Genomic DNA, 13,837 nt, shown 5'->3' on the forward strand with positions numbered 1-13,837 from the left:
AGAGACAGAGAAAGAAACAGAGAGAGAGAGAGAGGGAGACAGAAAAGAGAAAGAAAGAGACCAGAGAAAGAGAGCCCCCCCCCCCCCCCCCAAAAAAAAAGAGTGAGAAAGAGAGAGACTGAAATAGAAAGAGAGAGAAAGTAAGGCTCCACTGCTTTCCCGAGGGAGGTGGTGGTGTCAGATTAGAGTTGCTCAGATATGCAAGGCTGGGCAGGAGATTGGGAGTATTGACAGGCAGGCTGATGAGGGTCGGCTGTTGTTGGCACCACCGGTCTCATCCTAAGTTGGTGGCGATCGATGCGGGACTCAGGAAGTTTGTGTGTGCGTGTGTGTGGCTGTTGTTTGTGCGCATGTTAATGTCTATAAGTGTGTGCGTGTGTGCGTGTGTGGGGGGGCTGATTATCAGACTCCGTAGAGTGGAACTGGGCTGGCTGGGATGGGGGCTTTGCTCTGTGACTGCTGGCTGTGACTGACTACTACAACAAGGGGACACATCATTAGAAACACACACACACACAGACATTTGTTCCAACAACAAAGAAGGTTTTCCATGATAAGTCAAATTGTTAGACTTCAGGGAAAGCTCTACGAACGACCCTCACTTATGCATGACCGTCCTGCTTTACTGTGTGACTGAGTCTCCTGACCGCAGCATCACTGCCATCTTCTGGCTAAACTGAAAATGACAACACTCCTACAAATGACAACATGAAGAGTTCTTATACAATACAAACCTCTAATATTCCCTCTAGTAACATTCAAAACTAGCCTGACACGGATTGGTTCTTGGTTGCCGACAATGCAAACCACTATAGCAGCAATTGTTAGAGTCAGGCCACATACACAGCTTCAAAATGCCAACATGTTGGCCATGCCAAAGCCAGAACCAACGTTACGGGTTAGCAGCGAGAGCAATGACAAACGGCAGCACTTTCCAAGCTTCACACGGCATGACAGAGGTCAGAGTTGAGTCTGAGGGCCAGCCTGGGTACCTGATCGATCTCCCCTCCCAGCCTCTCCTGCCTCTGCTGGCGGACCTGCTCTGGGTTCCTGCCCAGCAGACTGCCCCACGCTGTCCCCTGGTCGCCACTCTCCTCCAGTCACATGACAACACAGGAAGCACAGGAGTCAGTAACCAGGAAGTACTGTGCAGTACACGGGTCAGCTGGCAACGGGCGGGAATGCTCGAGTCAGCGAGTACTGGGGGCAGGTCCTTATTTAGCCTGCCAAACTGCAAAGTCATCTTTTCCCACATTCCAGCAACCACTTGTATTAACCAGGTGATTTTAAGGCGAATTTCCATGATGCGAGAGACATTGTTGACCTGTGATTTAGCAACAGTTTATGTTGACTTGTTTTTAGGTTTATGTTAACAACAGGTAATTCAGACACTTTAACACCAGTTGTCATGGAACTGTCATACCGAGGTAAGGACTACATGGGTGTCAACTTGACATGTTCAGTTGGAATTCCTAAGACTGCCTTCTGACCCTACTTTTCACATTGGCCCAACTTGCACAATGCTAACAGTTAGCAGGTGTCACAGTTCTTTTGCTTGTGACAGTATGTGGAGTTCAGTATTTCTGTCATTGATCTACTCTGGTACCTTAGTCACACTTCCAAATATGGACCACAATAACTGAAAAACAGTGTGGTATAAAAGGTGTTTTATGGACATAAACCTAGATTTAGGGGCATGTACAAGACATCACTAGCACACGAGCTCATGTAAAAAAAAAAAACATGCAATTTCAGGGTTCCATTGCCTCATGTCCTGTCCTCATTAACTAGCACGATACACTGTGCAACACGTGCTCATACAAAGCAGAGAGAGCCAGTGCCCAGGTGTCCCCTCTCCTCAGTCTTAATGAAGGGGACATGCCGAGCAGGGACACAATGGCCCAGCTTTGACACTTCCTCGTCCATTAGCAGAGTAGTGCAGAGCTGCCATAGAGACCGTGGATTTGAATTGCCGGCCTCGTCTGCTCTGAGGGACAAACGGCGACTGAGCCATTCAGACTCCCAAGGCCATTAGGAGGCCATTGTTCCGGGTGGGAGAGCGCAGGTGAATGCCTCAATTCTCGTTCTCATTAGAATTATCAGGGAGACGCATGATTGGTAAGAGGGAAGCTTAAAAAAAAAACAGAAACATTTGCATTCAATCTCCAAAGCCCTTTCCCTGCAAAAGAATTAATAACCAAACATCTTATGTTTTTTTTCATTTTTTTCCAAAATGTTGTACGCCTGGTTCACTCTCCCTTACAACGATCGAACCGCGGCTATATTGCCAGTGGGCGGCAACGACATTTCAAGTTGTCGATAGAAAGAATTCCATGAGTGCGTTATTAGCCGGGGCTCTGCAATGTAATACTGTTTACACCCCAACTTCCTGCGCTGTGTGAAGAAGCTCAAGACGGACTTCCTGCGAGAGCGCCCGATATTTCGATAATCCTCCAAGTCGAGCCGCTTCCAATATGGCCCGTTTCCCTCCTCAGTCTTCAGGCCGCTCTCTTGGAAATGAAAGCAGACACTCGTTGGCTGTATGCTTCTTTATTACTCCTAATCTCTGGGAAATTGCCTGGAAGCAGAGGAATCTGAAGGCTTACAGGGAGGGAAGGACGGATGAGAGGGAGGTGGAGAGGAGAAGGGGGGGGCGGGGGGGTGTGTCGGTGGTGGGCGGGCGGGTGGCTGGGAAGAAAAGTGTCAATATTGTACTTACTGCTTCTCTGTCCACCTTCTTTGTGGCCAGGGCCTCGCTTTTGGCTTCGAACTCGGCCTGGATGTGGTCTCGTCTCCTCAGAACGGCCTGAAGGGCAACATCAACACGCACAGCACGCACCGGTTGAGGACGGTTTCTTTCAAAAAAACCTCCGCCTCGGCCTGTTGCCGAAGTCTGTAGCCTGGCCTCATAAACCAGGCTACGTCCAGGTTGACCTCGCCATATTCTCCACTTTGTTCTCGTTTTTTACGGCCTCGGGGGCTACGTGGGGTGCGTTTGGTTGCACATGCTGCTCAACCGGTTCAGGTTGGTTTACCTTGAGACCTTCGGCGCACAGCACATACTCGTGCAGGGTGGGCACTAGGACCTCGGAGAGGTGGTGGAGCTGCTGGTCCGACTCCTGACAGCAGCGCTCCAGACAGCCGGCCACACCCTTCAGGGGTACGGCGAGCTGCTCCTCCTCCGAGCCGGACCACAGGGTGTAGGTGGGGGCGCATTCCTTCAGCTCCTCCAGGTACTCTGGGAGACAGGCAGGATACTCTGTTACCCACAATGCCACCTTTCGGGAGGCCCATGTGTCTCTCTCTCTCTCTTTCTCCCTGTCTATGTATGTCTCGCTCTCTCCCTCTCTTTCTGTATCTCTCTGTGTATCTCTCTGTGCATCTCTCTGTGCATCTCTCTGTGCATCTCTCTGTGCATCTCTCTGTGCATCTCTCTGTGCATCTCTCTGTGTATCTCTCTGTGTATCTCTCTGTGCATCTCTCTGTGCATCTCTCTGTGCATCTCTCTGTGTATCTCTCTGTGTATCTCTCTCTGTATGTCTCTCTGTATGTCTCTCTGTGTATCTCTCTGTGTATCTCTCTGTGCATCTCTCTGTGCATCTCTCTGTGTATCTCTCTGTGTATCTCTCTCTGTATGTCTCTCTGTATGTCTCTCTGTGCATCTCTCTGTGCATCTCTCTGTGCATCTCTCTGTGCATCTCTCTGTGTATCTCTCTCTGTATGTCTCTCTTTGTATCTCTCTCGCTTGCTCTCTCCCTCTCACACACCTATCAGGAGTTGGCTTTCGTTTCTTGCTGATGGTGACCCGCACTGTACGCCAGTCTGTTGTTTGTGTACACGTGCGTGCAAAACGTGTGCGCGTGCTGTACCCTTCTGTTCTTTGACAATCCTCTGAGTGACCTTGTCCAGGGACGAGATCTTCTGGCTGAAGGCATCCACGTACTCCTGCATGGCCGCAAACTCCTCCGGTCGGTTCTTCACGCCCCTGACGGAGTTGGACAGCGCCCTTACCGTGTCCCCCATCCTGCTGAGGAACCCGGGACCCTGCTTCTTATGGGACGTCAGCTCCTGTATGTGTGTGTGTGTGTGTGTGTGTATGGGAGGAGGGGGGGGGGGGATCACAAATGGAGCAGTCGTTTGTTCACTCACAGGTGGACTTGTAAGAGACAGACTTGACATCCTAAACGTGTGACTTGGGGCTTTGCAGAAAACTGGGATTTTGTCTGGCGACGATATATGTTTTCCTTGGAAGTATATGAAAGTATTGTTGTTTGCGCAAGGACGGTTATGTGTACATTCCATCCAGTTGCATGGATTACAACAGGTTATACCATTCCTTGACATATCCTGTCTTCTTCAAGCTGTTTTGACACCAACAAGGGCCAGGAACAACACACGCCAGACTAAATGTGACTGGTTACATTTCCTACTCGTTGGTACCAAGGCATAACGTCAATACAACAATTGCTGTTTCAGTTGAATTTGCTGCTGTTACCCTAATCCTCTTTAGACGCTGTACTGTAGCAAGAAGTCATGGTCCTGTTTCTGGGCTTTGAGACACAAGGAGAGCATTCATGCTCAAGTCCAGGCCTTATTATACTATTACGCTAACTGGATACTAGCGGTAATCAGATTTGGGTGCCAGTTAGAGGGACGACTATTGTACGTGTGAGTGTGTTTGTGTGCGTGCGTGTGTGTGTGTGTGAAAACAGGTGACAGAACTTGAGAGGTTGTGAGAGTCCCATGTGAAATAGTTTGGCTTCTCAAAAATGAAAAACCCGAAAAACCCTTTTCACATCCGTACGTTACCGCATAAACCGAATCACATTTTTTTAGGTGAAATGCTTGCCGGTGCGTGCACGCCTTTTACAGTGCACTTACCCAGGCCTGTGCCGTGAGGAAGACTTTGAAGTCGTCGCTGCAGGACAGGATAGGGTGGTCGGACACGCGGTTCAGGAACTTGTGGAGAGCCTTCCTCCGTGTGTCGATGAAGTCATTGTTGAACCTCTCCACCATCCCCTTCATCACAAACTTCTCTGGAAGTGGCTGAGGATAGGATACAAGGAGATAAAGGTGTGTAGCAGAGGTGGTTGGGCAACCACACCTGGGTGCCGATTACACCTGCCTGAGGCCTGACGACAAGCACGGGCTACCTCAGGCTTCAGTTTTGGGGGCTAGACCAGGTCTTACATTACATTTACATTTGTTCATTTAGCAGACGCTTTTATCCAAAGCGACTTCCAAGAGAGAGCTTTACAAAGTGCATAGGTCACTGATAATAACAACAAGATTGCCCAAAACATTGCAGGTAGCCAAAACATGAAGCACATATTGTGAACAGCCAAAAATAAGTGCCAAAAGGAAGAACCATAAGAGCATGTAGTTAAGCAAGTTACAATTAAACAACATGAATCGCTATAAGTGCAAGTGTACCTGTAAAATAATACAAATAAAATAAAATATTTTGCAGCGAGTACAACAGTTTAAATCAGTTACCACTAAGCAACAAAAGCAACAAGTCTATAAGCAGGAGTCATTGTGATCCTTGAGGAATCTAGCATTGGGTCCATTCCTAAGTACCGTAGGTCTTCTACATCCGCACACGACATGAGTTTGCAGGTGTGAAAGAAGCATTAAAAAACAGTCTTGAGAAAAGTTCCAAAGAATATAACTTTTTTATATACATATAAAAAAAATATATATATATATATATATTTGTGTCAGGTGTGACTGTCTACCCACATGAACAATGAGTGTTGGATGGGTCTCTTCGAGCTTGCTTTTGAGCCACAGGAAGTCTTGGTATCGCCGGCGAACTTCATACTCGCTGGAGTCAAACTCGCTGCGGGTAGTCTGCGGGAAAAGGAAGAGGATATGGACGCACATTAAGACGCGCAGCAGTCACCACAAGAGGATAACTTTTCTCTTTGCCAATTCAAAAAATTCTACCATGACAGACACGCGACCTACATTGGAATTGTGAATAGACACCCACTCGACATCAAAACATTCCTCACCTTTGTCAGAACTCTGTAGGTGATGAACGTCTCTACGGCGGTCACATGACTCTCTGGGTTGTCCACGGTGATAAAGAGGTCTTTTGTGTCAAGCCCCTCCTCTTCCTCCTCCTCCTCCTCCTCAAACTTGTACTGGTTGACCATGGAGCCTGGTGAAGTCTGCATGGATGGGTTGATGGCCCTTCCCTCTGTCACAGTGACATCCTACACAAGAGACAATGAAGTAGGCGTGAACTGGTCTCATCTGAATGCTTCATTCATTTACTGGAGAACAGACACCTGCTACACAAATGTAGTCAAATTGTCCCTCGTGCGGTAAAGCATTATTATATAGTTGTGTTTTCATGGCAGACCATGTTGTGATCAAGTGACAACGACATAACATGCAGCATATCTTTCTATGTTTTCAGAATGCCGGTGTTAAAGCAATGTCAGAAGAACAACGTTAAACTCCCCACTACTGTGCAAATCAAAACAAGCAGAACGTCATGCCAAATACACCTACAAATTGTGTTAGCGAGCTGTCTCTAGACGTCACATTCAAACCATGCAGCCTGCCAAACAGACAAATACGTATGCAAACGACTTTAAACAGAACTGCGTCCTTGTATATCCAGAGCAACATGTATTACTGTTCTTTCATGAAGGCTTCCTGCTATAACAAACTGTTAAGCTAGTGTAGCTGCCTAGTCAGCAGAATGCCGAGCGCCGCTCCCCTAACCGACTAAACAATAGTGAACAGGCACAGATCAAATGTAACAAGTCTATTCGGAGTCGTTACAAGTGGGAAATAAATTAAATGAATCTCGGGATTTTTTGTCAAACGTAAACAGGTCACTTGTAAACTGTAAAGTTCCTGACTTTAAGACTTGATGAACCGATCGAAGGGGTTTATTGACGTTTGACAGGTAAGCTATTCTTAAAAAGGTAGATCAAAACCACGCGATGCAAGTCAGGCTATGAATGACAGAAGGCACCTGATCTACTGAACTTTGATTTCTTGTCGTGTCTGTGTGAGCCAGTGGGAAAATAAGCCGAAAACTATTGGACTAACTTAATAATTCAGATAAAACCCAATTTTTAAGATGCGCAGCTCTCCCCATTATATTTACTGCCTGCTGGATGTCAGTTATAGATACAGAATAGGACAGGGAAGCAGTCCTACTTCTTCAAAGGATGTTGGACATCGATGCACTATTTGCGCACGGAGTCAAAACTTTCCACGTAGCAAGAATTCCATCCAAACATTAGTCAACAAGAGCACTGGCTAACTTTCAAAGTTTTTAATCGCCTTTTTTTTTTACCTTGCTGAACACTTCTAAGTCATCGTCTTCGTCAAGATCCAACATCTGTCCAGAGATGTCGGCTGGTATTGTTTGAGTATTGGAGATAATAGCCGGTTCGCCTATAGCCGCACTCATTGCTGTCCAGATGTATAATAGCCTGTACTGTCAACGTAGCTAGCCTATGAACCTCATGAGCGGAGGGTTGAAAAACAAAAAAAAACACACAAAAAAACTTCAGAGGTGGACTTTAACTGCGCATCGAGTCTACGCATAAACGGAAGCACTGTGGACAAGGAAGTTGGAAAATGTGGTCGGGTTTGGTTCTCAAGATTATGTATTGTCGTATGGGGTGATTATAGGGGTTATTTCGCCAGTATTAATAAAATAATATTGCAATATGGTTATTTTGAGAATCAGAATAGTTTGATACTTTTTACATGTATTTTATTATAGTTTGTTTTTAAGTAGGCTTTTTACGATGTACTGTGGCACTCAGAGATTCAGAATGTAGAGTGAGTTATAAATTAAAATAATAGGCTAATAATAATTATTATTATTATCATGTGGCGCATATATCGTTGACAATTGTATTGACGACTGATGGGTATTTTTTGACGTCGCGTTGTAGAGAAGTGGCCTTTCTTGATACCCTGTGCGGTTAGAGGTCAGACATTATAAAAACATACTTTTGTCCTTAGCCTACCACAGCACAAACTGGGCATGTGTATAGCCAAAAGATGTCACTGTTGCACAGTATAACATGCCATGCACACAACACATACAGTTAATTGTGCATTCATGTCTCATGATTGTTTGCTAGACAAGCAATACACGTTTTATAATAATATTTCGACTGTATTTATCGAATACGTTTCAAAATAATCTTTCACATATTAAGATTACATGGAGTGAGGAAATGTGTTACATTGTAGATAACCCTAAAATGCTATAACAACACAAGTGAAATATTTCAGTTTGCATTTGCAAATATCATTAGTATCTGGAATGTTTCCATGATTACCTCAATACCTTCATTCCCAATGGCAGCTGAGCTAAATAATCAATACTGATGACCTATCAAGCCAATATCTTGAATGCTAAGTCAAGATAAGATAATCAATGAGGTGATTATTCACTTGTTTTCAAACCATCTACGTTAGCCTCGTGTTTACTAGCTCTATTTCCACTCACTAGTAAAAGCCTTTCAAATGTGAAAAGTCAGTCTGTTTTTCTTTAAAAAGCCTGTCAGAAAAAGTCTTATTTTGCAGGACTAGCATTGGCTTGGATATCCTGAAGGATCCAATAATGGATTTCCTTCCCTGCTTTCACAAACAACACTAAGATTTCCACCATAACCCATCTATTGCCATACTGATGGAAAATGTGAAGAAAAAAAAGCATCTTCAAGCCTCGTCCGGATATATCTTAAAGCACAGGATAATAATATGTTCAGTGTCGGTCCAGACACCAATATCTGCATACAGGAAGTCCTTGAAATGCTGATATTACCATATCCTTTTCCTTCAACCAACTGGGGGAAGGCCACATTCGTCAGCCATTCAGATTAGAGAGCTTTATAATGATTCTACAAAGGTCAGGGTTTGTCTGTGTGGAAGTGTAGAACGCTAAAGCACAGAATGCCAAGAAAGGTCACTTGCTACCACAATCATATTATCTCTCTGCCATTTCATATGAATTTGTCTTTCTGATTGATTTAAAGCTTATGTTGAGACTTTGTGTGTTTCATTTCCATGACAAAGAACATCTGTCTTCTGTAGATGATGTCATGCAAGCCAATAAATCGGAATATTTATATATATATAAATGGCTTTTTTTATTATACTGAAAAAACAGGTCACGCTTAACTGAAATACTGTAGAAGAATGCCTTTGTGCATTCCTTACCTTTTTGATAAAGGTTATTTTGTACAAACACCAAGAAAGGGTCGCACCAATATGGCCTTAAATAACCTCGGAGTTAACACAAAACTTGAAGACGATCAGTCAAATAGCGAACACTAAATCTGGTCTGAGACAGTGGCCAGTACTGGCGTGATTGTCTGTCGCCCTGTCTCTGTGCAAGCGATGCTAAGATGCTAATTCAGGGCACACTGCCCACTCATTAAGTAAATCCTCTAACTCTCCTGGCATAGCACCACACTCTCCTTAGCCCCAAGTCAAAACCTGTCCAGTACAACCACAGCTCTCCAGGCCAAGCTGTTCTCCAAAGCAAAAACAGCTCCATCAGTAGCAGTTAATCATTAGATTAGCATTACAACCCCACCACCACCACCCAAACAATGGCTTACATAGATCAGCTCTTTCAAATTGCATTTGCGCACTGTCAGCCCCATTAGTGTGACCAAACAGAGTGTCTAAAAGAAAAAGAATGGGAAAAAAATGGATTGCTGCTGTTTTTCTTCTGCGGTGTGTCTAAAATGGATAACACAGAAAGCATTACAGACAATTACGGCCAAACTCTTATGCTGGTGTGTGTGTGTTTTTCCCCCAATGCCATTTCTCTCTCTCTCTCTCTCTCTCTCTCTCTCTCTCTCTCTCTCTCTCTCTCTCTCTCCTCTCTCTCTCTCTCTCTCTCTCTCTCTCTCTCTCTCTCTCTCTCTCTCTCTCCCTTTCTCTCTCCCTCTCTCTCTCTCTCCCTCTCTCTCTCTCTCTCTCTCTCTCTCTCTCTCTCTCTCTCTCTCTCTCTCTCTCTCTTTCTCTCTCACTCTCACTCTCCCTCTCCCTCTCTCCCTCTCTCTTACTCTTTCTGTCTCTCTAACTGTTGTTGGATCTCCCTGCTTTCGGAAATTGCCTACTAACTGCACGACTGCTACCGCTAAACCTGCTGCACTCGTACAGGGAGAAACAGAAAGGGAGATGAAATGGGGGACTTGGCCACCTGGACGAAAGCGGGAAGTGAACAATTAAGAATCAATTTACCGTCAAAAAGCTTTGCTTCCTAATTAAGACCACATGCAATCTAGTGTTCTAGGGCACTCTATAGTGGCACATCAACACACACACACACACACATTTTTGTTTTGTTCCCATCCCATTGTTTCACTCCACTTTTGCTATTATGATAATGGAGTTAGTCCAAACTGTAGTTTTCCACAGGGGACCATTATAGTAAAGTGATTGAGATTCTGAAATGAGAAAGTCTTTAAATTCCTGCCAGGTGTGTTGTGTAATAAGTGTGTGGTGATTATCGTGTGTCATTATCAACATACTTGTGTCACATGTGTCATAATGATAATGTGTCATGTTAATGGTACACGGTCACATCACATTGCTCTCATATGAAACTATGTGGATTATGGGTTTACGTCGCTGGCCACTGCCTGTACTTGTTGTAATATGTTTCATTCATTTCTTTCTTGTGAATATGTGTACATTTGTACGATGTATTACCCTGCTTCTCTGGTTAGATAGATAACGTTTGATTTCCTCCATTCAATGAGTCGTGAAGGTATTATAGTAGACAGTAATGGCAGGCTTCACTAGTGAGCGGAAATAGAGCTAGGAAACACGAGGCTAACTCGGAGGGTTTGAAAACGAGTGAATACATTGTGAGTGAGGCGTGGGTTTGGGAGCTAGACAGATGGTGGGCTGAGAGAAGCAGCAATGCAGCGACATGGACGACTGTGAACAAACGAAGGAGACAAAGTCATGGTCAGAGCAGTCACAGTGTAAAAACACAAAAACACACACACACACACACACACACACGCCTGATCCTTCGGAGCCCTAGCAGTGTCACAAGCTCTACGGAGGTGTGCGCCTTCAGAAACGAAATCCTCCAAACGACCTGCTCAAAACCCAGTCTGACGACATCCCCCCCCCCCCCCCCAATTAAAAGAAAAAATGATTATCTTGAACTTTCAGTACGTAGACCTCTAACCTGTGAAATCGAATTAAGTCCCTGCAACAAACAAACAAAAAAAGGCATTACTAATCAATCATCCAGAAATAAGATAAATTAAAATAGAAAGCGCAATGATTGAGGGCTGAGCAGAGGAGATAAGGGATGGCAAAACATGCACTGGAGTGAACTCTGTGGAATTCCGAATTACCATCCACTTGGGGGTGCATCAGGTACGGTCGAATTGGTCATAGTATTAATTCTTCAGGTTGGAAAGCCACTGAGTGCAGCTGGTGCAAAAAGACCGAGACACACGCAACCGCTGAATGCTTATTGCTCGCACTGATTGTCACAATACCAGTGGAATTGTGTCCCGCAGAGACCACATACCACCGACTGCCTTGAGCGTGTCCAGCGATTATCCTTACTGTCTCTCCTATGATGGTCGCTTTATGATACAGCAGATGCACGAGGTCACCGTGAGTTTAGGATGCAGCAGAAGGCAGAGAGTACAGGTAATCAGACACGGAGAGAGAGAGAGAGAGAGAGAGAGAGAGAGAGAGAGAGAGAGAGGGGGGGGGGGAGGGAGAGAGGGAGGGAGGGAGGGAGGGAGAGGGAGACAGAGCAAGTGAAAGAGACATGTTGACTTATGAGAGCTGGCATATGGTTGCTGAAACACATCTATTTGTGATGTTTCCTTGAGAGAAAGAGATTCTTCTATTTTAAATGGTGTTAACCCGGGTTACTGTAGACGCTGCTTAGCCCACAACAACAAAAAAACGGTAAAAAGAGTGATTCAATTCATACACTGTAGAGGAAAGCGCTCCTATGGTGTGAATACAATACAGGGGTCCTCTCTTTTGCACATTCAGTCAGACGGAGAGAGCTGACCTCGAAATACCACATTGAGACAGTTACAATAACTTCTCCGGACTTATCTGAGCACATACTGTCTTTAATACAGGAGGAAGAAAAGACGGGTGACTGTGTAAAACATTAAGATTAAGACGGCTTGCTTTGCTCTCCTTTATGTCACAACTTTCGAGTTGAAAGTATTTTCCAATTATGGGTCTCCGTTCATTGAAGCGAAACATAGAGAGCTTTTAGGCACAATAGGACAATAGGATTAACGGGGAGCGGGGGCGGGGGGGGGGGGGGTAGAGAGCTGTGTTTTAGGGACTGTATGGGTGGTTTTGCAGCTGTATGCTCTGGTGTAAATTTTATTTTACTTCTCCCTGCTTTGCTCGCTCCTTCTTGACATAGAATGCTAACCTTTTAAGCTCCCTTTCGTCGACCAAGACTGTAAACACGTCTTGGTCCTCCTTTCTTTTCTTCCACACATCATTCATGTTTTTCTTTCTCTCCATCTGCCCGGTCTTTACCCGCCAAGTCCTGTCTCGTTTGTGATCTCTCCGTTCCCCCTTTAAATCTGCACCTCTCTCCTCTCTTATCTTCTCCGTGTACCACTCTTTCCCTCTCTTCCAGTCCACCATTACCACTGCTGCTTATCCCTCCATCTCTCCTTACCCACAGTGCTGTGCTCTCTCCCCACTCCTTGCCATCCCTTTATCTCCCACCTCTCTCACCTCTCCTCTCTCTGTCTGTCAGCCCTCCATCCCTTCCCAATTCCCTCGACCTCCATATGTGCCTCTCTGCCTCCATCTACCTCTCTCTCTCTCTCTCTCTCTCTCTCTCTCTCTCTCTCTCTCTCTCTCTCTCTCTCTCTCTCTCTCACCTCCCATACATCTTTACCACACTCCTTTTCTCCCCCCTCAATTCTCTATTTTTCTCCCCCTTCCTGCCTCTCCCCTTTCCTCCCTCCCTCCCTCCCCTCCTTCCTTCTCTCTGTTTCCAGACACATTATGTAGATTAAACATTGCCAGCCGCACAGCCGAGAGTCTATGACTGCAGCACTTTGTTTTCCTAAATAATTAACAAGGCCGGTGTTGATTTACTGTCTAATGTAATACTTCCACATCCTTCTGGGGGCGAGACGGACATCTGGCGGCTGCCTGGGCCTCCATGGACCCGGGCCAAGCCTCCAGCGTCAACCCCCAGCATTAAAATTTAAGGCGGCACATTAGGAAGAGGGCGCAATTGCGTGTGTTGATGTGAGTGACTGAGTGACTGAGTGAGCGAGTGTGTGCGTGCACTGTGCACACAGCCTTTTCGGTAAACAAAGCGAATTGGGTGGCATTAGGACCCATCGGCCAGAGGCAGGAGAAGCACAATGATAACACTGAGTGTCTATCTGTAATGAGGTCTTTCGGAATGAGGGTGGGAGGGGAGTCAGAAGAGAGTGGCGGGAGATAGAGAGGGTAAAGGGCTCGTGTAATTTGGGAGGGATTTCTGGAACAAGCATAGCTGCCTCTGAGGTATTGATTTAAACCGTGGATTTGTAATGAGCGTGGCCTGGGACTGCCTTGTCGTTAGCTCGACGCGCCGTCTCAGTTATGCTAATGTGGCCTTGAAGCTTTCTAGCTCCACACACGCACACACAAACACACACACACACACACACACACACACACACACCACTATACTATACTACTAAATTACCATTTGATCATTCCATATCCAAGTACCTTGCAAATAGAATAAACCTTTATCAGCTCCAGATACCCCCCCGCACGTAATATTAAGTACAACTATAAAAAGAAGTAGGCTTAACAT

The 13,837-nt window shown here is 45.4% G+C and overlaps 1 protein-coding gene across 2 annotated transcripts in view; it reads right to left on the reverse strand.

The window, feature by feature from the left end:
- Positions 1–7,556, reverse strand: part of snx7 (sorting nexin 7) — a 15,505-nt gene extending 7,949 nt beyond the window's left edge. The window contains exons 1-8 of one of the 2 annotated variants that reach the window (XM_084703840.1): positions 7,322–7,556; positions 6,018–6,221; positions 5,743–5,853; positions 4,882–5,046; positions 3,870–4,068; positions 3,036–3,238; positions 2,720–2,806; positions 993–1,094 (exon numbers count right to left, since the gene is read on the reverse strand). In XM_084703840.1, coding sequence (XP_084559966.1) covers positions 993–1,094; positions 2,720–2,806; positions 3,036–3,238; positions 3,870–4,068; positions 4,882–5,046; positions 5,743–5,853; positions 6,018–6,221; positions 7,322–7,438 — 1,188 coding nt within the window. In that variant the 5' untranslated portion in view covers positions 7,439–7,556. The remainder of the gene's footprint in view (positions 1–992; positions 1,095–2,719; positions 2,807–3,035; positions 3,239–3,869; positions 4,069–4,881; positions 5,047–5,742; positions 5,854–6,017; positions 6,222–7,321) is intronic. The other variant, XM_084703841.1, reaches the window with a different exon arrangement.
- Positions 7,557–13,837: the final 6,281 nt, after the last annotated feature.

This window comes from Hypomesus nipponensis, chromosome 8 (genome assembly GCF_054491055.1).
Source record: "Hypomesus nipponensis isolate SF chromosome 8, ASM5449105v1, whole genome shotgun sequence".
Classification (NCBI taxonomy): Eukaryota; Metazoa; Chordata; class Actinopteri; order Osmeriformes; family Osmeridae; genus Hypomesus; species Hypomesus nipponensis.